General features: G+C 44.4%; 1 protein-coding gene across 1 annotated transcript; it reads right to left on the bottom strand.

The window, feature by feature from the left end:
- Nucleotides 1-6,966: 6,966 nt before the first annotated feature.
- Nucleotides 6,967-21,683, bottom strand: LOC125416867 (cytochrome P450 4B1-like). Its single transcript, XM_087904714.1, has 12 exons — nucleotides 21,462-21,683; nucleotides 17,814-17,955; nucleotides 17,583-17,627; nucleotides 16,305-16,432; nucleotides 12,894-13,018; nucleotides 12,508-12,659; nucleotides 12,287-12,393; nucleotides 11,200-11,390; nucleotides 9,391-9,524; nucleotides 8,200-8,264; nucleotides 8,020-8,102; nucleotides 6,967-7,668 (listed from the first exon to the last, which is right to left on the bottom strand). The coding sequence occupies exons 1-12, from the start codon at nucleotides 21,639-21,641 to the stop codon at nucleotides 7,491-7,493; spliced, it is 1,530 nt and encodes a 509-aa protein (XP_087760840.1). The 5' UTR covers nucleotides 21,642-21,683; the 3' UTR covers nucleotides 6,967-7,490.
- Between the last annotated feature and the right edge of the window lie 842 nt (nucleotides 21,684-22,525).

Raw genomic sequence — 22,525 nt, 5'->3', positions numbered from 1 at the left:
AGATGAATTAGGCCCCTAGTCTTTATCATTTTAGTACTTTTTTTAATAATTAAAACTTTACTGTAAAGATCTTGCAAAGAGAAAACATTGTGCAGCAAATTTAGTGAGACCCAAAGTCTGTACAACACAGTGAACTTCTATATGGTTAGAATGGCCATTGTGACTCTGAAGCTGTAGAGCTTCACATTGGATTTTCACAATTTTGCTCTCAGTTATATTTTATTTACTTACACATACACAGGAAAATAATAGAAAAAGAAACTATCAAATAACAGACCTAAAATTAGAAAAACAACTAGCTTTATATTTTCTTTAATGACTCATTTGTCCAATACATGGATTTCATCATTTCTCATCACCTAAGATTTAACCTTTCTTATTCTCCTTTATAAATATTGCACTGTACCCACATATTCAATTTTCCATACATATACACTTGTGTGCATGCACATGTGTGTGTATCTGTATATGTGTGTATGTATGTATGTGTGTGTAGGAACTATATATTAACATAAGAGAACATATGTGGTTTTTTCTTTCTGAGATCAAGTGACCTCAGCTTAACATTATACATTCTAAGATCATCTATTTTCTTGCAAATTTTGTGATTTAATTTTTCTTTAGATCTGAATAGCATTTTATTTTTAGATGCAGCAATAAACATGTGGCTACAGATGGCTCTGTGGTAAGCTATGGAGCTCTCTGCCATATGCTCTGGACTGAAATATCGAGGTCATTTGGAAGTTTGAATTTTTAAGTTTTGAGAAATCTCCAAACTGATTTCCATCATGGCTGTATTAATTTGCACTACTACCAACAGTGATTTAAGATTTCTCTTTCTCCACATCCTCTCTACATTTGTTATAAGTCTTCTATTTAAAAGTCTAACATCCACAGTACTTCTAAGACTCAGGCACACTCTTAATGGTAGTCCCCTATAAAACAAAAATGTGAATTATATACTTCCAATATATAATGGCACATAATACACATTGCCATCCTAATGGGGGGCATGGGCATATAGTGAGGAAATACTGATCCAAAGCATAACAAGAAAAACAGCAGGAAAAACACTAAATCCTGTTTCTCCATGGTTCTGCCCCTCTAACTTTACTGTCTGCAAACATACCTATAACTATCTATCTGTCTGTCTATCTATCTATCTGTGTTTGTCTATCTATCTATCTATCTATCCATCTATCTATCTATCTCTATCTCTATCTCTCTTTCTAGATGGTTCCACTCCTTGTGTGAAGTTCTCCTTGGCAGATGCCTCATGGCATCTTCAACTTTTTAGGTCTCCACTACAGCCCAGGTCTCACTTTCACAACTTTGTTCGATGGCTTCTCACAGATCCTTGCTCTTTCAGGTCCTTCATACAGATACTCTGCTCCCTCATTGTTTAGCCTCAGATGTTCTCTGAAACTGTAAAAGAAAAATCCACAGCCCCTTCACTCTTCAACCTTCTTTCCTCTAAAGCCAGCACCACATATCCAATACTGCCAAGTTTGGCTGACATACTGGAATGGACCCTTACCCCAAATCACATTCACTGCAGCTTTAGCATGTGGTTGCTTTTAGAAATAGAAAATGTCTTAGGTTCTCTTTCACAAGTTGGAAACTTATCTAGGCTAGAACTTGCCTTGAAACAACCCTTCTTCATTCCAGTGTAGAGTACATTAATAGTGTTAATATCATTAAAAATATAACTTCTTATTCAGCAAAAATATAACTTCTTATTCAGCATATGCCCTGATATAACATTAAGATTCCTAGTGCTCCAGACAATAAGAGAAACAATGAATAAATGGGACCTACTGAAACTGAGAAGCTTCTGTAAAGCAAAGGACACTGTCAGTAAGACAAAAAGGTTACCTTCGGACTGGGAAAAGATCTTCACCAACCCCTCATCAGACAAAGGTCTGATCTCCAAAATATACAAAAAAACTCAAGAAACTAGACACTAAAACTCTAATTAATCCAATTAAAAAATGGGGTACTGAACTGAACAGAGAATTCACAACAGATGAACTTCGAATGGCCAGAAGACACTTAAGGACATGCTCAACCTCCTTAGCGATCAGGGAAATGCAAATCAAAACCACTTTGAGATACCATCTTACACCTGTCAGAATAGCTAAACTCAAAAACACCAATGATAGCCTATGCTGGAGTGGATGTGGGGTGAGGGGAACACTCATCCATTGTTGGTGGGAATGCAAACTTGTACAGCCACTGTGGAAATCAGTGTGGCGGTTTCTCAGGAAACTGGGAGTCAACCTCCCTCAGGACCCAGCAATTCCACTCTTGGGAATATACCCAAGAGATGCCCTATCATACTACAAAAGTATTTGTTCAACTATGTTCATAGCTGCATTATTTGTAATAGCCAGAACCTGGAAACAACCTAGGTGCCCCTCAATAGAAGAATGGTTAAAAAAAGGTGTGGAACATATACACATTAGTGTTTTACTCAGCGGTAAAAAAACAATGACATCTTGAATTTTGCTTGCAAATGGATGGAAATAGAAAACGCTTTACTGAGTGAGGTAACCCAGACCCAAAAAGAGGAATATGGTATGTACTCACTCATAAGTGGATTCTAGCCATAGTTAAAGGCCTTTGAGTCTATAAGTTGTGATCCTAGAGAAGCTGAATAAGAAGGTGAACCTGAAGAAAATCATATAGTTATCCTCCTGGATATTAGAAGTAGGCAAGATTGCCAGGCAAACTTGGGTGCACAGGGGGTGGGGGGTGGAAGTAAGGAGAGAAGGTTAGGGAGAGGGGAGAGGGGGAGGATTGGGGATGGCTTGGGGGAATGGGAGGGGGAGGGAGGAAGGATGATTATGGGAGCAGGGAAGTTTATATCTCAACTAAGGGAGCCATTTTAGGGTTTGCAAGAGACTTGATTCTGGAGTGGTTCCCAGGCCCAAAGAGAGGTCCCCAGATTGTACTCTGGGCAGCAGAGGAGAGGGTGCCTGAACTGGCCTTGGCCCATAACCATACTGACGAATATTTTGCATGTCACCACAGAACCTTCATATGGCGATGGATGGAGATAGAGACAGAGACACATATTGGAACACTGGACTTAACTCCCTAGGTCCAAATGAGAAGCAGAGGGAGGGAGATCGTGAGCAAGGAAAGCAAAATCAGAGGGGGCCTTAATCTGACGATGGATGGAGATAGAGACGGAGACCCACATTGGAGCACTGGAAGTCAGGACCGCGAAGGGTGCGTTCACCCACTGATACAAGGGGACTGATCGAATGAGAGCTCACTAAGGCCAGCTGGACTGGGACTGAACGAGCATGTGATCAAACCGGACTCTCTGAATGTGGTTGACATGGGGGCTGACTGAGCCCCCAAGGTCCAAATGAAGACTGAGAAGCCATTGACAATGGCACTGGGACTTGTTTCGTCTGCATGGACTGGCTTTTTGGGATCCTGGCCTGTTTGGATGCTCACCTTCCTGGACCTGGAGGGAGGGGGAAGGAACTTGGATTTCCCATAGGGCAGGAAACCCTGACTGCTCTTGGGAATGGTGAGGGAGGAGGAGAGGAAGTGGTGGGAGTGGGGGCAGCGGGGGGGGGTTATTGGGAGGAGGGGAGGAAGTGGAAAGAGTGTTTTCGGATACTTGAATAAACAAGTCTAACGGAAAAAAATGCAAAAAATGTGAAAAAATAATAAGATACAATAAAAACAAGTAAAACAGAAAAAAAAAGATTCCTAGTGTTCTTTTTTCTCCAAATTGGAGAAATATTTATAAAATAATTTATTTTATAAATTATTCTGGCCCACTTGCAATTTTCCATTATAGATCTACATAAACATTATCAATAATAATCATACACCAGACTCAACATTATATAGTCTTAAAATTTCCTCCACTGAAGATATTAGTCTATTATTTTATAATTTCACTCAAGCAAGTTCTCAGGAGAAGGGCAGAATGAGCTGAAGGTGGGTGTGGCCCTGACCCTACTCCGCTTTGAGCTGCTGCCAGATCGCACCAGGGTCCCAGTCCCCTTACTACGACTTGTGTTGAAATTCAAAAATGGGATCTACCTGCATCTCAAGAAGATCCACTAATTCTGGTAGAGACAAGGACAGATTCAATGAGCATGCTGCCTGACATCCCCTCTTCATGCCATCTGTTCCTGTCACCATCTGGCTTTCTATCTACTCATCTTTCCTCACTCCTTTGTTCCCATTCCTTCTATCTCTCTCTCTCTCTCTCTCCCCTATCTCTCTTCCCCCTCTCTCTATCCCTCCCTCCCTTCATATCTCTCTCTCTCTCTCTTTCTCTCTCTCTCTCTCTCTCTCTCTCTTTCTCTCTCCTCTATATTCCCTATTTGTCTTTCATGTCTCTTACTACCCACATCTGATCCCTAGTCTTCTCTGTCCTCCAGCCTCCTCTCCTTGCCCTTTACCTTTCTGTTGTCTTATTTTCCCTACATGATTTTTGATTGCACAAATAACCAACAGTCACAACCTTGGTGGTCTGTAATAACTGAATGCCATTATCTTACATTTCTGGATCTCAGAAGTCTGAACTTGGTGTCACTGGCAGAAAATCAAGTTGTTGGTGAGCCCAACCTTCTGGAGAGTTCGCTGGAGGGTCGTCCTCCTCCACTCTTCAGTATAAACTATCATTCCTTAACACAGGACTCTCCTCTGAACCCCTCTCTTCTAAATTTTTTCCTTTTTGTAAAGACTCTTGTGACATCATCAAGCCCACTAAAAAGTCCAAGGTAATTCTCCCAGCATAATATGTCTTTCTCAATGTAGCATACTAAGTTCTTTGAAATTATGAGGAAACCTTCACGGATTCCAAATTTAGGGCTTGATCATCGTTGTGAAGCCTGGCATAGTCTTTACATGACTGTCACATGGTTGCTTTGTCTACATCTCTCCTGTATAGTCTCTCTCTACCTGACCATCCTTCACACAACGTTCTTCATCTTTCTTCTTCTGGACAATAAAGTTCCCAGTGTCACACACAGTGTTTGTCATGTTCTCATGTTCAAACTGCTCTTGGATCAGGGTCCATGATGCCATGGACATATTTCCCTGTTATGCCATGCCCTGCTTCTTAGAATGGTTTCTCTTGAAGCCACTGCCTGCAACCAGGATGTCCTTCCTAGTTTCTAACTTTCTACTTAGCTGAGCTAGTACAGGTTGGTTCTGAGGAAGGGCAGGAGAGGTCAGACTAGATACCCAGTACCTGACCAAGGGGAGAACTGGGCAGGAACATTACCCCAAATCGACATGTACAGAACTCTCAAATAATCAAGAAAGTCTCATGCTGGCCATGCTGAGAGAACAAAGGAAAGTGAGAACACAGAACAGAATGCTGGGTACCCAGGCAAAGACATGTCCTCTAACCACAGGATTCCAAATGGGATGAAATGTGTAACCAGAAAGCAATTCTACTGCCTGGAAGCAATGAGCAAGACTGACTGAGTGCACAGTCCTGAGCATTCTCCTGCATGATGCATGCAAAGTGCCATTCATGCCAGCACTTTCTGCACACCCAGAGCACATTCCACCTCCACATGGGCATTGTATGCCCAAGAACAGGGAAGTCTCAAGGAGTGTGTGAAAAGTCAGAAAGATGAATCTGTGGTCATCTGTGATGGCCATCAGTTTCAGTGTCCACTCACCTCACCCAGGAGGTCCCAATTTACACACACACACACACACACACACACACACACACACACACAAACACACACACGTATATACTCTGGTGTACAAGAGATCACACCCAAACATCTGAGTCAGAGACCTTGGCTTTATTCTCACTGAAACACATACTCAAAAAGAACTGGTATTAATGATGAAAATTTATTTGGATTGACACCTATAATAAGAAGAACAGACTTTAATGATGGAGTTTTGAACAAAAGTTATCAGAGTCAGGAAGCCTCAGCTAAAGTCCTCCTAGATTTTAGATCTGAAGATCTAAAATGATAAAGTTTAGATTCAGGTGCCACCCAGAGGCACATGGTTGTTGTGACTAGACAATCAGCACTGAGTAATAACTTTGAAACCTTACTGCATTTGTTCAGAGAGGTCTATCTGGTGCTAGGACAAAAAGGCAAGTTAGCTGCTTAACGCTTATAGCCAACAGGCACACTATACAGGAACCTTCGCATCTCATCTTCGAGTTTACAAGGAGATCTGTGTCTTGACGTGGCTTGATAGGAGTTAGCAAGTGTCCTGGGGCAGATTGCCAAGATGTAGCCTTCTTTCAAGTGGGAAAGAATTGATAATAAGAAAGTATATGGCACATAACCCAGGACACCCAGAGCAGTGGTTCTCAATCTTCCTAATCCCCTAACACTTTAATACAGTTCTCCATATTGTGGTGGGCCCCAACCATAAACTGTCATTTTGCTATTGTTATGAATCATAATGTGAACATCTGTGTTTTCCAATGCTCTTAGACAACCAATGTAAAAGGGTCATTTGAAATCCTCCACACCCATTGAATATGGTTGCCCTAGGGACTTCACCAAGTATCAGGGACAAAATTACTAGCTCCTACCTCTGGTCCTAGATTTGAGTGTCCTTCCTTCCCTATGAAACTAATTCCTGGATTGGAACCTTATACGAACCTTAGACCTTAAACCCTAGATATATAGGTTCCCACAGCCATCAAGATGCTGCTGCAGGGACTGGCAGGGAAAGACACTCAGTCATCACGTGGGCCCCACCCTGACCTCCACCCCAAAAGTCCTTCTTTGCACAGTCATGGCTTATAGAAAGGAGTTCCATTTCTCCAAGGATTCCACCTTAATGCTACTGCAGCACCTTCCCTAGAAATACTGTGAAGGACAGAGCACTGTGTGACTATGAGACACCACTATTAGGAATGACAAGAGTCCCACAGATACATCCCAAGGAAGACGTCACACCAGTAAAGACACCATTCATGTTCTGACACTTTGGTGGTGGGAGTTTGCTTTTACAATTATTCTTTATTTTGTACAGATTTAGTTGAATCAACTTTTCTTTTTTCCATTATATTCCAAATACACCCAGAAGCAGATAAAGACATACACATATATGAAGAGCCACATTCTATCCAGAATCCCTTCTTCACATCCCTTCTCCATAGATCTCAAGACAATTGCCATTGTCTTCACTAAGGTTTTTCAAGGCTTGGTATGTATGGTTCTGATTTTTTGTTTGTTTGTTTTAGAAAGACATAGAGCTACAAGAAAGATATGAAGCTTCTTGTGACAGCCAGATGTTCAACAAATGTTTGTGGAGTAAAGAAATGAGCTCCAGAGTCCAGGCACTGAGTCATTAGACACACGTGTTTACAAGGGACTGCCTTCCATGAGACTGTCAGTTCCAATGCTTTCACATCTTTAAGCCCCCAAAAGCTGGGATCCATGACAACTCCACACTTAATCTAAAAGGGCAATGTCCCAGAAAAAGCCACAGCCTGTACTGTCCAAGTCATGATCTCCAAAGACCTATTTCCCAGAGCCCAGTGACTTGAGGTGGAGGTGGATGCCATTTTTGGAGCGCAGGACCACCTGGGGAAGTTTGATGGGCAGCTTTGAGGGATCCAGAGAGAATTCAAAGCGCAGTAAACAAAGGGCTGTGACCACCTTCATCTCGTTCATGGCAAACTGCTGCCCAATGCAGTTCCTGCAGCAAGAGGCAAAAAGAGGCATCAAGCTGTTGGCTACCCAGTGTTCTTAGAGGCCCACAAAAAAGCAGTAACTATTTGTGGATGCATAGTGATTGATTGATTGATTTGTGTGGGCTTAAAAGGCAAATCTTAGCATGTAAAGGGTCCCAGAGGGTATCGTCCCACTAGGAATTCTGGCTTACAGTCTCCCACAGAAGGGAACATCTATTCCACCCATTTCCCAGGAACAGGAAAAATAACAAACCCCCCCCCGTCACAGCATGCTCCATAATGATGTCTCTCCCGTGATGGCCTTCAATTTTTCACTCCCAGTCTTTAGGGCCTGAGAATGTTGTCCCTCTTCCTACCTGGGTCCTGCAGAAAAAGGCATGTAGGCAAAGGGGTGGCGTCCTGACACGTTCTCAGGAGAAAAGCGCAATGGGTCAAAGACCTATGAGATAGTACTTTCTTAAATACTCACCTAATCCTTGCAGAGGAAACCCCACAGTCCACTCCCTGTCTACCCTCAAAGCCCAGAGATGCAGTACCTCTGGGTCAGGCCACACAGCACTGTTCCTGTGAAGGGCATAGATGTGCATAGAGATCAGGCTTCCTGTAAGCAAAAAGGAGGTTGATGACAAGGGGTCATGAGGCAGCCAGGCTCACTTCCACATTAGGCTGAATTCCCTGATGTCCTCCTATTTGGAACACTAGCCTCTGTCTGTGCACTGACAGTGACACTGAGGTCTTGGTCACATTCAAAGTATTTAATCATCATAATCAACAGCTCCTGTAGCCAGGTACTGAGAACAGTGTCTAACGCAGATATCTGTGGAATGGAAACAAGAACAGTGAACCCAGACCACCATGAAGTCATATAGGCAGCAGCTGTTTATTGTAGCCTTTTGACTGTCAAATGACTAGCTCTCAGAAATTTATTATGCTATGAACAATAATGAGATACCCTTCATTTGATGCTTGCTCCATGTCACGCTCAGGTCTGAACATTTTTATGAAGCGACAACACAGAGCAGTCACGCTGTACAGAGGCTGCATCGTAGTCTATGTGACTCGTCTCCTGGTGTTGTCCAGGGTGCAGTCAGAGTAGGCACAGGATACATGAAAACCCTGATGACCATTCTCTCTTTTTAACTCTGTCAACTATGAAAAATATATTCTGTCCTACCCTCCTATCCTCAATTTATTTTTGTTTTATTTTATGCATGTCATTACAATCTTCTTGTTAAGTAGCACCATAGTAGAGTGATTTTATATAGTTTTAAACAAAAGAAAAAGAGAAAAACTTCAGGTTACAAGAACTCCTCTCCTCCTGAGAACAATGCAGCAACTGTACCCAGTGATTAGCCGTGCCTGGGTCCTACTGCAGCAACGGTCAAATGGAAAATCCAACCTCTACAGTCACTGCCTCAAAGAAATAATTCATGTCAGAATCTTTTGGAAGACAAAAAAAATAGTTCTTGCTACATCAATCTACAGAAAGATGAATCCACATAACAACCCTGAAACCTAGGGGAAAATGAACATTTATATTTATACCCTCAGTCATATTTTACAGAAGAGGAAGTGGAGGTTTGGGGCAGACAAGTTCTCTCAGTGAGGCTGGTGCCTGGGCCCAGGACTCAGCACACAAAGCCTAATGTCAAGAATGTCCAATGGCGCAGGCAATATCAGAGCGTAGAGAGGACTTTCATTCCACCCCAACTGTTTCCCCAACCCACCTACAGGCAGAGAGCGGCCATCCACAAAGGTGACTGGCTTATTGAGCTGGCGGAACACCTGGGGCACAGGTGGGTAGAGGCGGAAGCACTCCTTCATACACATAGTCAGGTAGGTCATCTTGGCCAGATCATCCCTGCCAGCAACACAGGACACTTGGGAACTGGGAACAGTGGGATCCAAGGAGAAGGTAGGCCACATTTCCTATTTCCCCATGATTTTCACTTTCTGCCCCCACCACATTTGCAACAGAGGAGCCAAGGGGGGTTCAAGTATCTAAGTATAACATAACACTGGGTGGTCATACAAACCTAGCTATCTAGGAAGAGAAGGCACAGGATCCGAGAGACATATGGGCAACCAACCCGCAAAGACAAGGCCACTTTTTTGTCATTTGGGGCCTCATCAAAAGTCCCACAAGTGGCATTCCTTATGGGACTGGACTGGAGAAGGTGATCTGATAGTGTTAGGTGAGTGAACCAATGTCCATGGCTGAATACTGACAAACTCTTATAAATACCCTCTTTGGCCACCAGAAAGCTCAGGCCCAAATGTGAGGTTCAATCATCAGAACTATGTAATACCTTCTTACAGAACCCCAAACTTCAAGTCACTCTCCCCCTAATATGATTTTTCATTTCATATTCTTTTTATTAAATAAGGATCCTCTAAGTCGCTTCCAATTCTGGATAAAACTAAGGGATAATAAAAAAAAGTATTTAATTCCCAGCCTCAGACATGTCCATGATGATCTATCTAGAGAGTACAGCTCTCTTCTCCTGAGTTTAACCTTCTTTATAAAGTCCATTCAAGTCCTTCCCTCCTCACCCTCTACCCTCAACATCCTCATCACTCAGTGTTACTCCATCCTGCAGCCTTCTTTGGATTTCAGTCATGTGAGTCTGACTTTCTGAAAACTCTCCAGGAGCAGCGAATTGTCTCCTCCTTTCCTCTTCACACTTACAACACACTCCAGGGAGCACTGTGCCCATGGCTGCACCCCTTGGAAAGTTTCCAACATCCAGCAAGTACACATTAGCTATGGAGACTCCATCCTTCAAATCTCTGACACTGGAATTAGTGATCAGTTCCCCCTTAGGAGAACAGGACTGTAGACACTGATGGGCATTTCCTCTATCCCTACTGTGTGTCCTGCTCCATGTAGGAGGCAGACTAGGAACTCAGTAGGATGGGGTGACTGTCAGACTACAAAGGCCTCAGAGGAGGAAGCAACAGAAGAGGTCTGGGTGGAACTCTCAGAGACCACTCTGAAAGAGAAATTGGTTCAGCTGGTCTCACATTCAGGACTTCAGTCTTGAGTTGAGAAACAAGGATGAACACACAGAAATTTTTAAATGGTGGCGTTGAGGATCTGCCTCCTTCACCATGATGAAAGATGTGGAGTCTGGGGCCCATGTGCTGCCATACAAAGACAGGTGGCAAGTGGCAAGGCAGTGACTTTTTCCCAGCTGTTCGTCCTCTGTCATCTCCCACTGCCTCCTCTTTCTCAGGCCCCTCTACTCTATCCAGAAGTCCAGTAGGGATTCATATTCTGTCATGAAATTCAGCCTCTCTTGACAATTTTATGTGACACTGAAAAGCCTCCATTTGGGGAGATTGGTCTGGGGGGTCTCTCTTGTTAACCGCCCCCCCCAAGAAAGCTACAGAACCAAAGAGAGGGAACAACTGCTGCCCACATCACCTCGTTTCCAGAAGAGGTGTGGGTTGTCCCTGGCAGGCACTGGCAGGATAGGCACAACCCCTCCCTGGGCTGAGCAAGAGGAGCTGAACTCACTTTCAGGTCCACTCACCACTGGAAAGAGTCCTTGTCTCCTAGGATCTCACGGACCTCCTCCCTACATCGCTGCTGGTGCTCAGGATAAAGGGCCATGCAGTAGAGAAACCAAGAGATACCGCTAGTGGTGGTATCGTGGCCTTCAAACATGAATGTATCCACTTCGGCCCTGAGATCTGCATCTGACATCTTGGTCCCATTTTCATCCTGAGAGGAAGCACAATGGGACAGCTCAAACCTTTGAGTAAGGGCTAAAAAGAATGCCCAAGAGTAGCTGTCAGATATAGATCTGAAGAAGCATATGAACGCTTGTTGGTAGACTTGGAGTCTTCCTCCAGTTTCCTCTGTCCCTTCCAATCCTAACCCAGATGTCTCCCATTCATAAAACCCTTCCTGAGCCCTCTAGACACATGACCTTTAACTTTACTTAGCCCCCGTATTGCTCATCAGGGACACTGCTTCTCGTTGACAGAGAAAACATCTTTGTCAACATCCACCCACTACCTCGCCTAACCCGGTCACTATACTATATGCAGATGGATGGCCATGCCAGTTCTTTCTTACCTCTGCCTCCTAGCCCAGAAATTGATTCAGGATAGGCACTGAGTTTTGTGGAATAGAGGAGGGAAGGGTAGGAGAAGGGGGAAGAAGAGATGGACAGAGGAAAGGATGTAGGGGAAGGAAGGATAGAAGGAAGGAAGGGAGGAAGGAAGGAAGGAAGGGAGGGAGGGAGGAAGGGAGGGAGGAAGGAAGGAAGGAAAGAAGGAAGGAAGGAAGGAAGGAAGGAAGGAAGGAAGGATGGAAGGATGGAAGAATGGAAGGAAGGAAATGAAATAAAATATAAACCTTAAAGTTCTGCAATGCCAAGATTTTTAAGGATCATGGAAGTCTAGAAATGTCTGCAAGCTGCCCCCATGTGACCAGGCTGTCAGCTCCCTAGTGTGGCAGCCCAATCACACGTATGCTGCACATTTTACCTTCGTTGATTTGTGCCTTGGGCAAGCAGTAGGTTATATTTGTTGAGCGAGGAGTCTTCCTTAGAAGGAGAGTCTAAAAACCTCCCAGGGACCAGCTGTCAGGTAAGGTGGGCACCATGCACTCACCCGAACACCCAGGAGAATGTCCAGGAAGTCCAGATGTCTCCGCTGCTGGATCTTTTTCTGCTCCTTCTCATCCTGCAGGGCTGCCTTCCGCTGCTTGATGACCTGATCTAGACCAAGAGCATAGGTGTCACTGCCTGCTTTGATCCTGTGCCAGAGGAAGAACCAAGGTTTCCTAGTTGGCATAGGCACCAAGGGGAGAGGGGGTTGAAGGAGAGGCCCACCTGTATGGTCATGGGCTATCTGGCAGGCCCGCAGGAAGCGGCGGCCATGTGGAGTGCACCAGTAAATGAAGTCATTATGGTACTGGAAGGATTCCAGGCGCTGCTGCACCAGCTCTGTGAGCTCACTGACTGCCGTATAGTAGCTGGTGTCTCTGTACAAAAAAAGAGCAGAGGGAGAAGAAGAGGCCTGAGCAGATTTCTTTTAGGAATCCCTTCTAAAATACTTCCTGCTCCTCTTGTTGCCTCCTTAAACCTCCTCACTAACACCCAACGTATCTTCCACCATGAGTAGGGCCTGGGTAAATTAAGGTAGGACCTCTCCAACCAGAGAGCAAGCACCCTTCCACCTTCCTTATCTGAGAGCCTTGGGTAGAGTTGCCTCTGACCTGTGTCCTAGGCCACTGTCTTCTTTACCAAAGGTGCACTTCATGAGGGTGTCCAGCGCCATATGGCCTACATCACAGAAGATGTCAAAGCTCTTATTTTCACTAGCCTTTTTCTCCCACTTGTCCTGGAATTCAGAGAGAGAGAGAGGAGGTAACATGTGGAAGAACTGGGCTGCCTGGCCAGCGAAGCTGGTAGGCTAAACACAGATCTTCATTTCTGTCTCAACTCCTCCAAATCCATTCCCCCACTCTCATCCCTGGCTCTGTAGCAGACCACTTGCTGTGGTCTCCCCTATTCCCCCTGCCTGCATAGTCAGTGGATCACACAAGTCTCCTCCAAACACCCTTCCCCCAACTCATGGCTTTATTCCAGTGCCCAGCCTCAGCAGGCACTTCCTGGGAACCTGCCAGGCAAGCCTGCCAGAGAAGTACATAAGCCAAAGAAGATGGTTGAGTTTCTGATCTCCACTCTCACACCTCCTCCAAGTCCAAGACCCCAGTCTCAGCCCTAGGTTTCCAGCAGGCTCTGGTGCCTCTCCTCACTCTTGGCCCTATTCCCAAGGGACTAAAGCACATCCTGGTATTACATCCTGAATTCCTCCCTCTTGTAGACTCCCTCATTCCTCCCAGGCCTTCTCTATTCCTAAGTTCCCAATACACAGAAACACATTTTACCAGGATCCCTCTCCCTTGGCAATGCCTATCAGAATCTGAGAAGAATTCTCTACCAGGCAATACACAGCCACCACACCCTCATAAGAACCAGAAAGGGCAACAGAAACTAAGGAACAAAACACCCACAGCAAAGACAAGAGCACTTAGAATTGCAGTCTTCACAAACCCAGATGGTTAGTAGCCAGCATGAAAACACAATCAATAACAGCCAGAACTATTTGTCTCCACTAGAGCCCAGCAACCCTATAACAGCAGGCCCATAGCTGAAGCACGAGATAAAAACCATAAAAATATCATTTACGAATATGATAGATGTCCTTAAAGAGGAAATTAATAAACCACTTAAAGAAATCTATGAAGACATAAATAAATAGTGGAAGGAAATGAACAAAATCATTCAAGTCCTGAAAGTGGAAATAGAATAAAGGAAATCCAAACTATGGGCAGTCTGGAGATGAAAATTTTAGAAATTTCAGCAGGAACCTCATAGGCAAGACTTACTAACAGAATACAAGAGACAAAAGAGAAAATCTCAGCCATTTGAGGCAAGATAGAAGAAAGGGATACCTCAGGCAAATAAAATATAAGATATAAAAAAAACTCCTAGCACAAAGCATACAGGAAATCTGGGACATTATGAAAATACCAAACTCAACAATAACAGGAATAAAAGAAGAATAAGAATCACAACTCAAAGGCACAGAAAATATTCTCAACAAAATCATAGAAGAAAATTTCCCTGCTCTTAAGAAGGAGATGCCTATGAAGATACAAGAAGCATACAGAACACCAAATAGATTGGACCAGAAATGAAAGCACATAAAAATAATAAAAACACTAAATATATAGAACAAAGAAAGAATGAGAGAAGCTGCAAGGGGAAAAGGTCAAGTAACATATAAAAGTAGATCTATAAGAAGTACATCTGAATTCTCAGTGCAGACTCTAAAAGTTGGAACAGCCTGGGTAGATGTTTTACAAACTCTAAGAGACGACAGATACCACGTCTAAATACTACACCCAACAAAACTTTCAATCACACTAAATAGAGAAAACAAGACATTGTGTGATAAAACCAAATTTAAGCAGTATCTATTTACAAATCCATCCCCATAGTAGGTACACAAGGAAAACTTCAATCTAAAGCGGTTTATCACACCTGGAAAAAAACACAAGGAATAAATAATCCCAGGCCAGCAAATCTAAAGAGAGAGGAAAAAAATGCTCACTGATATCGCCCAACATTCATGGTCTCAATTTCCCAGGAAAAAGACACACACTAGCAGAATGGATGTGAAAACAGGGCCCTTCTGCTGCACCCAAGAAACACACCTCAACCTCAAGGATGGATATTACCTCAGGGTAAAGGGTTGAAAAAATATCTCAGACAAACGGATCTAAGAAGAAAACTGATGTAGCACTTTTAATATCTGACAAAATAAACTTCAAAGCAAAACTAATCAGAAGAGATAGGGAAGGACAGTCTATGCTCATCAAAGACAAAATACACAACAGGACCTTTCAATTCTTAGCATCTATGAACCAAATTATAAACCAAATGGACTCAACACATTTACAGACCGTTTCACCAAACACAAAAGAATAGTCCTTACTCTCAGTACCTCATAGAACATTCTCTAAAACAACACATACTCAGACACAAAGCAAGTCTCAACAAATACAGAAAAACTTAAATAACACCCAGCATCCTGTCAGACCACCACAGACTAAACCTGGATATCAGCAACAACAGAAATAACAGGAAGCTTACAAACTCACACTACTGAATTACAACACATTGCTGAATAAAAAATGAGCCAAGACAGAAATTTAGAAAGATTATACCCATGCTTACAGGACACAATGAAGGCAGTTCTAAAACGCAAGTTCATAGCACTAAATGCTTACATAAGAAATGGAGAGATTTCTTTTTAATATTATTATTTAAATCACTGTTTGGCCCATTAGCTCTAGCTTCTTATTTGCTAACTTTTACATCTTAGTTTAACTGATCTCCATTAATCTATGCATCACCATGAGGTCGTGGCGATTTCATACTAGTAACTGAGCAGCACACATGAAACTCTAGGACAAAATGAAGAAATCACACCCAAAAGCATAAAAGGCAAGAAATAAACTTGGGGCTGAAATGAATAAAATAAAAATAAACAAAAAAATAAAAGAAATCAATGAAGCAAAGAGCTGCATCTTTGAAAAAAGATCATTAAGGTTGACTTACACTTATCCCAGTGATTCTCAATCTCCCTAATGCTGTGATCTTTAATACACTTCCTCATGTTTTGGTGATCCAAAACCATAAAATTATTTTATTGCTACTTCATAACTATAATTTTGCTACTACTATGAATCATAATGTAAATATCTGATATGCAGGATATCTGATATGTGACCTCTGTGAAAGGGTCATTCGACTCCCAAAGGGGTCATGACCCACAGGTTGAGAACTACTGCCTTATCCCAATTAACTAAAGGCAGAGAGAAAATATCCAAATTAATAAAATTAGAGATGAAGGGTGTATAACAAGAGAAATCAATAGAATCATGAGGATATACTTTAAAAATTCTTTGGCACAATTGTTGCAGGAATAATGAGGACAGAGACCCTCTCTCCAGAAGAGAGCACCGCTCACCCTCAACCAAGGCAAATAGGATGGGTAGAGAAGCCTAGCTTGGCAGCCCACAATTCCAGGAGCCTGCCGCAGGGAGGGGACTCACCAGCATGAGATGTGTGGACTCGGCAAATATGGCCACATAGGGCTTCAGCACATCATAGTGGAAGCCAGGTGTGAGCAGTTTGCGGTGCTGGAACCATTTGGGCCCATCGAGAACCAGTAAGCCTTTCCCTGAGAAGGGAAGAGAGATGGAGGCTATGGAGTCTAGGCAATCCTCATCTATCCATGAGAGCTGGGATCAACCACAGCAGTTACCACTCCCAAACCTGGAAAACCCTGTGGGGAGGCACTACAAGAACCAGTATAGACCTCTGGCCCCCACTGGTCAGGACCTCTAAGTCAATAGTCTAGACTATTGATAGTTACCTCCCTACTAACCATTCCTTTCTTCGCTTCCAGGGTAAATAAATAAATAATAGGAACTTTGGAGTTGGATGTGGCCCTGGATCAAGAAGACTCAGAGGTGGCTAGAGAGACGGGTCAGTGATCAAGGGCCCTTACTGCTCTTACAGAAAACCTGGGGCCAATGTCCAGAGCACACATGACAGCTCACAACCAGAGATAAGTCCTTTTCTAGGGGATCCAACCTAAGTACCTATGCACAAGTGGCATATATCTACAAAGACAAACATAGAGATTAAATAAAAGTAAAAGTAAGAATAAGGCCAGGTATGGTAGTACCTATTAATGTACACTATCAATCCCAGCACTCACTCAGAAGTTATAGGCAGGTGGATCTCTATGAGTTCAAAGCCAACCTGATAGAGAATTGCTAAGGCAACATAGTGAGACCCTGTCTCAAAATAAATTCATTAATCAACTAGTTAATTAAAAGAAGTAGATGACCCAGTGGCTCTCTTCACTTTCAACATCAGTCTACATACTGACAGCCAACATTGGTCCATCTTCCCTGACAAGCCTCATCTACTAATTGAAGTCTGCCTTTCAATCACTCAGACAGCTTGCAGCCTCCATGATTCTATGACGATTACACCTTTTCTCAGACCCTTCTTCCAGGAAACACATCACTATAATATCCTACGGGATCAGCTCCAAGGTTGCCTCCTCTAGGAAGCTTTTCTTCAAATACACATTGCCTTACCCCTGCTTGGAAGGGAGGAAGAAAAATATCCAGCACGGCAAAGTCTAGCTCCTGCAATGGGCTCCCCTGCCTCTCCACAGAGATGCTAAGCTCAGGACAGGCATTCAGGAGCAAAGCAGTACACTGGAGGGATAACCAGCTGAGTGTGGCAGGGCAGAATTCTGGTCACTTAGCACAATGGAGCAAAAGCAAAGTACAGAAAGATAGATGCTAACTTACCGATCCACTGGAGCAAGAAGTCATAAGCATCTGGAGCCTTTGGGTCTGCAGAACAAACGGATGTCAGTCAAGGAGAAACACAATATTCCCAGATGAGAGGCATAGGGATGAAAGAGGTAGAGATTTGATCTTTCTCATCCAAGACTTTAGACACAAGCCCTGACCTTCCCCAACTTGGTAACTGAGCCTATCATTCCCAGGAAACCCCACCCTCTCTCCAAGGTACCTCACCTCCGCGGCTGTACACAGCTTTGGCATAGTCAGGCTCATAGATGTTCAGATAACCAACGAATTGTCCAAGCCAGAGTGGATGGGCATAGGGGAACTCTTGGGACCAGGATACCACCTTGTCCAGGCTCCCCAACTTCTGGATCTGAAACAATAACAGAAGACAAGGACCGCTCAGGAATCCAGTGTGGCCAGCAGACCCCAGATTTCTGGAAAAAGAAGGAAGGATGCTGCCCAGGCAGACCCTGGAACCTCCTCCTCTCTTCCCATATCCCTGTCTCCTGCACACTTCACCTCTCCAGCCCCAGAGCTGCTGCTCTAAGTCCAGGAATGCTTGTCACACCAAGCCACTCCCTTCGAAGACCCTGGAGATTATCGTACTTTCATTTCCAACTACCATCTGCGCCTTCTCTGCAGTTCTCAATTCCATTCCTTTGCAGAACCTGGTGTAATCTCCCTATAGAGTCATCTTTCTGAACACTGGATTCAACCCAAAAGGTTGCCCAATGTGTGCAGTGTCAGGAGTGAAAGTGATAAAGATCATCTTTACCTCTAGGTATAGGGACATTCATGATGCCCCTCCCTTTATAGCTGTGAATCCCTGGACTTCTCCCTTCTGCTGGGTCTCTCTTCTTTGCCGCCTGCCCTCAAAGGAACTAAGGCAACATCATCTTGTCCTGACTCCATGTTGTGTCCACTTAGAGAATTCTCAAGCCTCTCCCCTCCCACTAGCAATGTCTGTCTTGGCAACACATTCAAGATTTCTGTGATTTGGACCATGCTCCAGATGTATTAACCCAAATAATACATTACTTTGTAAGTAAAAAATAATTGCTATGTTATGTATAACTGCTAGGTTCTGCTGAAACAAATGTTGCAAGGTTCCTCTGACCCTCATCTAACATTGATGTCATTGTGGTTTTTGTCATTAAAAATGCTATACCCCTGAGCTTCGGCACCAAACTCAGCAGTCTGAAGATGACTACCCCACTTTATCAACAACAAAGCACAGAGAGGAGAGATGACTTATCAAATAGGGCAGAGCAAAGATCCGTGATCAGTATTGGCTGAATAGAGTGAACCAGAGTTCTCTGTACACAGTGCAATATAATAAACAGAGTCAGAGATGATGCCTCCGATGCCACAAAGGATTGATTGCCTTTCCTTTAGCTGGAAACTCCCCCTACACACACACACACACACACACATACACACACACACACACACACACACACACACACACAAACACAAACACTGCACACAGGTTAGATATGTCAGCTCCCAGTAACTCCTCACACTTAAGCCCACAGGGAATATCTGTTATATACAAAGCATTCCCTGTGCTCCTCAAGACAAGGACACATCCTGCCTCAAAAGAACACATTCTGAGATCTGAAAAGGATGAGAGGCAGATGCTAACAATGCCTGCAGATTGTAGCTGGTAGTCAAGAATGGAGAAACTAACCCTGGTAGGAACTGCATAGCCAGGCCCTTCGCCCACAAGCTCTCTTCATCTCATTCCCACGCCCTTCCTTAGAATCAATTTTCAGTTACTTTGCTTTTTTGTTTGTTTCCTGGGCTATTTGTTTAGCTTTTTGTTTGCTTCTTTTGGTTCACTGTGCTCTAGATTAAAAGGCAAGAGGTCCCTGTTCCAGCCTTGATTTGAATCCTGAACTTTTATATGTTGTTAAGTGAACACCTTGTCCCCTTTGAATTTGAACTTCCTCATCTGGATTCACACTAGGGAAACAAATCCACACCCTGTCCTTCACGCTTCTCAGGTTTAGTTGTGAATACAACCCACAGCAGAAGTGCCAAGCCCTGGAAGAAATGCCATGGTGGTGTGCCTCTGATGGTTCCCAGGGAACTTGTATAGTGCTCAAAATCAGTCCCCACTCCAATCTTGGCATGCCCATCCTGGTGTAAAGCCAATGCCCTCCAGATACTGGTGCTGGCGTCAAGAAGCTGAAGTTAGGCTATGTTCCAGGCTTGCTGTGTACTGCTAAGTGGGGTGGAACACCTGGGAAGAAGAGGGCAGCCAGCTCTGGTATGGAGTTCTGAGAGAGGAAGGATCACATGCTATGGAAGTCCACTGATTGAGGGCTTCTCCCCAACTATGAAAAAAGCAGGTAAGCACAAAGAGACGGGCACAGAGGGAAAGGGCTGAAGACCTTCTCAAGTTCCCTCAGGGAGTGACCTTAACCTCCCAGAGTTGACCGGGGCGCTCCCAAGTCCTCCTGGCACCCTCACCTCACCTCCCCACCACTCTCTACCTCTGCGGGCACTCTCCCGATAATCTAGCCTTTTGCGGTCTTTCATTCAGCCAGGTCTGGTCTGTGTCAAGTTTCATGCTGTGCCTTGAGGACACAGAAATAAATCAGACCAGATCTCCATTCTCCAGAAGTCTCAGGCTAGCAGAAAAGATAAAAGATGCTAAGATGAAAAGAAGGGAGGGCCTGGGGAGGCACCTCCACACTCCTGGGAGCAGGGACGGCTCTAATGTCTGCTTTTTTTCACCCAAACCATCCTTTTTAAAATCCTGGATGCTTAGTGGTACAGGGACGTTCATAGGCTATCCCCAACAGGTTCTCCATATGGGGAAAGAATAAGATTAGAGACCAAGTTCATTTACAGTGTCAATTCCAAAAGAGAGATGGAGGAATAAGAATGGAGAAAGAATTATACCCCTTTTTTGTGACTTTATCCCTGGTATCCATGCCTGGGCTCCCTAACTGGAGCTCAAAACACTCAGGAAGAAATTTTGTTTGGGGGGGGGGGGGGTGTCGAGACAGCGTTTCTCTGTAGCTTTGGAACCTGTCCTGGAACTATCTCTTGTAGACTAGACTGGCCTCAAACTCACAAAGATCCACCTGCCTCTGCCTCCCGATTGCTGGGATTAAAGGCGTGAGCCACCACCACTCACTGACCAACTTTTAAAAAAAAAAATTTAAAAAAAGAAAGACTTTTAATCTCAAGTTCCTAGTTCCAACCTGACATATTAGAATCCCCGGAAGCTGGGGGTGGGAAGGGCATCTGCTTCTCCAACTTGACTCCAAACCCCCCAAAAGGTCTGGATCCCCACAACAGGAGGAGTTCCTGATGCTGGATGCTGAGGTGACCCCAACTGGGATACCTTCACAGGAGAACCAACCAGGATCTGAGCCTGGGAAAATGGCGTAGTTGCTCAGTCACACGAAGAGGACACAGAAGGCGCTTCCTGGCTAGGCGGGACCGATCTCTCAAACACGCTAGGAGGTCTCAGGAGGCAGAGCTTTTCTCTGTCTTTAATTTCCTCATTGGTCCTGGAAATCTTTACACTGCACAGAGCAGGACACTTAAGAAACCTAAACATGACTGCCTAGTTGTTGGGTGGCGCTTTGAGGGTTTAGTCTCTCCCCTGTGTGAGCCATCCACAAGCCTCCACATAGACTTACACTTTGGCCCTCAGAATAATGGGAAAGCACCTGGGGCCTTCTTAAGCTCTAACTCGGAAAAGCTGTGTTGCTTCCGAACTCAGCTTGAGAGGCAGGAGTAGCAAAGCTGACTAGAAGTGTTGGTTCCAAGCATTATCCCCCTGCCCAAATTGATGGCCTCCCTTCCCAGCCTCCAGAGGATTAGTCCTGATTCTCCCACATCCCCATCCCCACATACCTCAAGGGCATGACCAAAGAGCCAGTGTGTAGGGGGCCCTGGGAAGCTGTCCAGAGCCCTGGCCAGCTTCTGCCTCCGCACCAGCAGGCTGACGAGCTTGAGGACGCTTACGATCAGGATCACTACGGAAGCCCACAGGCCCAGGCGGTACAAGTTCAGGGAGAGGAAGCTGAGCACCATGGCTATATTCGCAGGGCCCAGGCTCCCCAACTGCCTCCAGCTGCCTTTGGGTTGCCTTATACTCTGGACACAGGCACCCTGACAGTTCCCACCTCTTTGCCCCACGCAACAGCCAGCAACAGCCCGCAACAGCCCAAACTGGGCTGAGTGCCATAGGGTGGAGATAACTGCCTCAAAGATCATAGGCAACAGAGCGAACTTGACTGACTTCGACCAAAACACAGCTTAATAGAGACCAGACCGTGAACACCCCACCTTGGTTTCTTGAAGAAGAGAACAGAGGGCAGTTCTTTGTGTGATCATTGCAACTGGCTTTTTATTTATAAGTACCTTGTATGTTTAAGAGATTTTATACACACTATCTCACTTAACCCACCCAAAGGGGTCGTAGGAACTCGCTCTATGTGTCTGTTTCCCAGATAAGGTCTTCTGTGCTTCCTCATTAGGCAGTTTCCACTGTCCCCTTCACGTGATGCCATGATGGAATTCATCCTTTTGCCTGTTTCATAACGTCTTTAGTTCCTCTTTGTGGGATCACATTAGGGACAATGTCACAGCCCCAGAAGGATCAGAGGAGGATGAACTACTACCCCCAAAACCATACTGAAGATTGGACAGGAACATAGAACATATTTTCAAGATGATGAGGATAAAACATCAAATCCCTCATGAGTAGATGCAGCCACTCAGGCCTGGTGATGAGTAGAGAAATTCCCAGTTTCCCAGAAAGATCATGGCTACTCTGAATGCCACAGCCAAGAGTTCTGCTGAACGACAATCTTAACCGAAGCCCTTGCCTTGACAGGGAGTGCCTGCTGTTTTCCCTCCAGTGTAGAGTGTATCATTATGGGCAACTACAGAACCCAGAATTCACCACCAATATT

The sequence above is a fragment of the Myodes glareolus genome, chromosome 3 (genome assembly GCF_982192425.1).
Source record: "Myodes glareolus chromosome 3, mMyoGla1.1, whole genome shotgun sequence".
Taxonomy (NCBI): Eukaryota; Metazoa; Chordata; class Mammalia; order Rodentia; family Cricetidae; genus Myodes; species Myodes glareolus.
The sequence above is the reverse complement of the archived record's forward strand: the minus strand, read 5'-3'. Positions and strand labels throughout refer to the sequence as shown.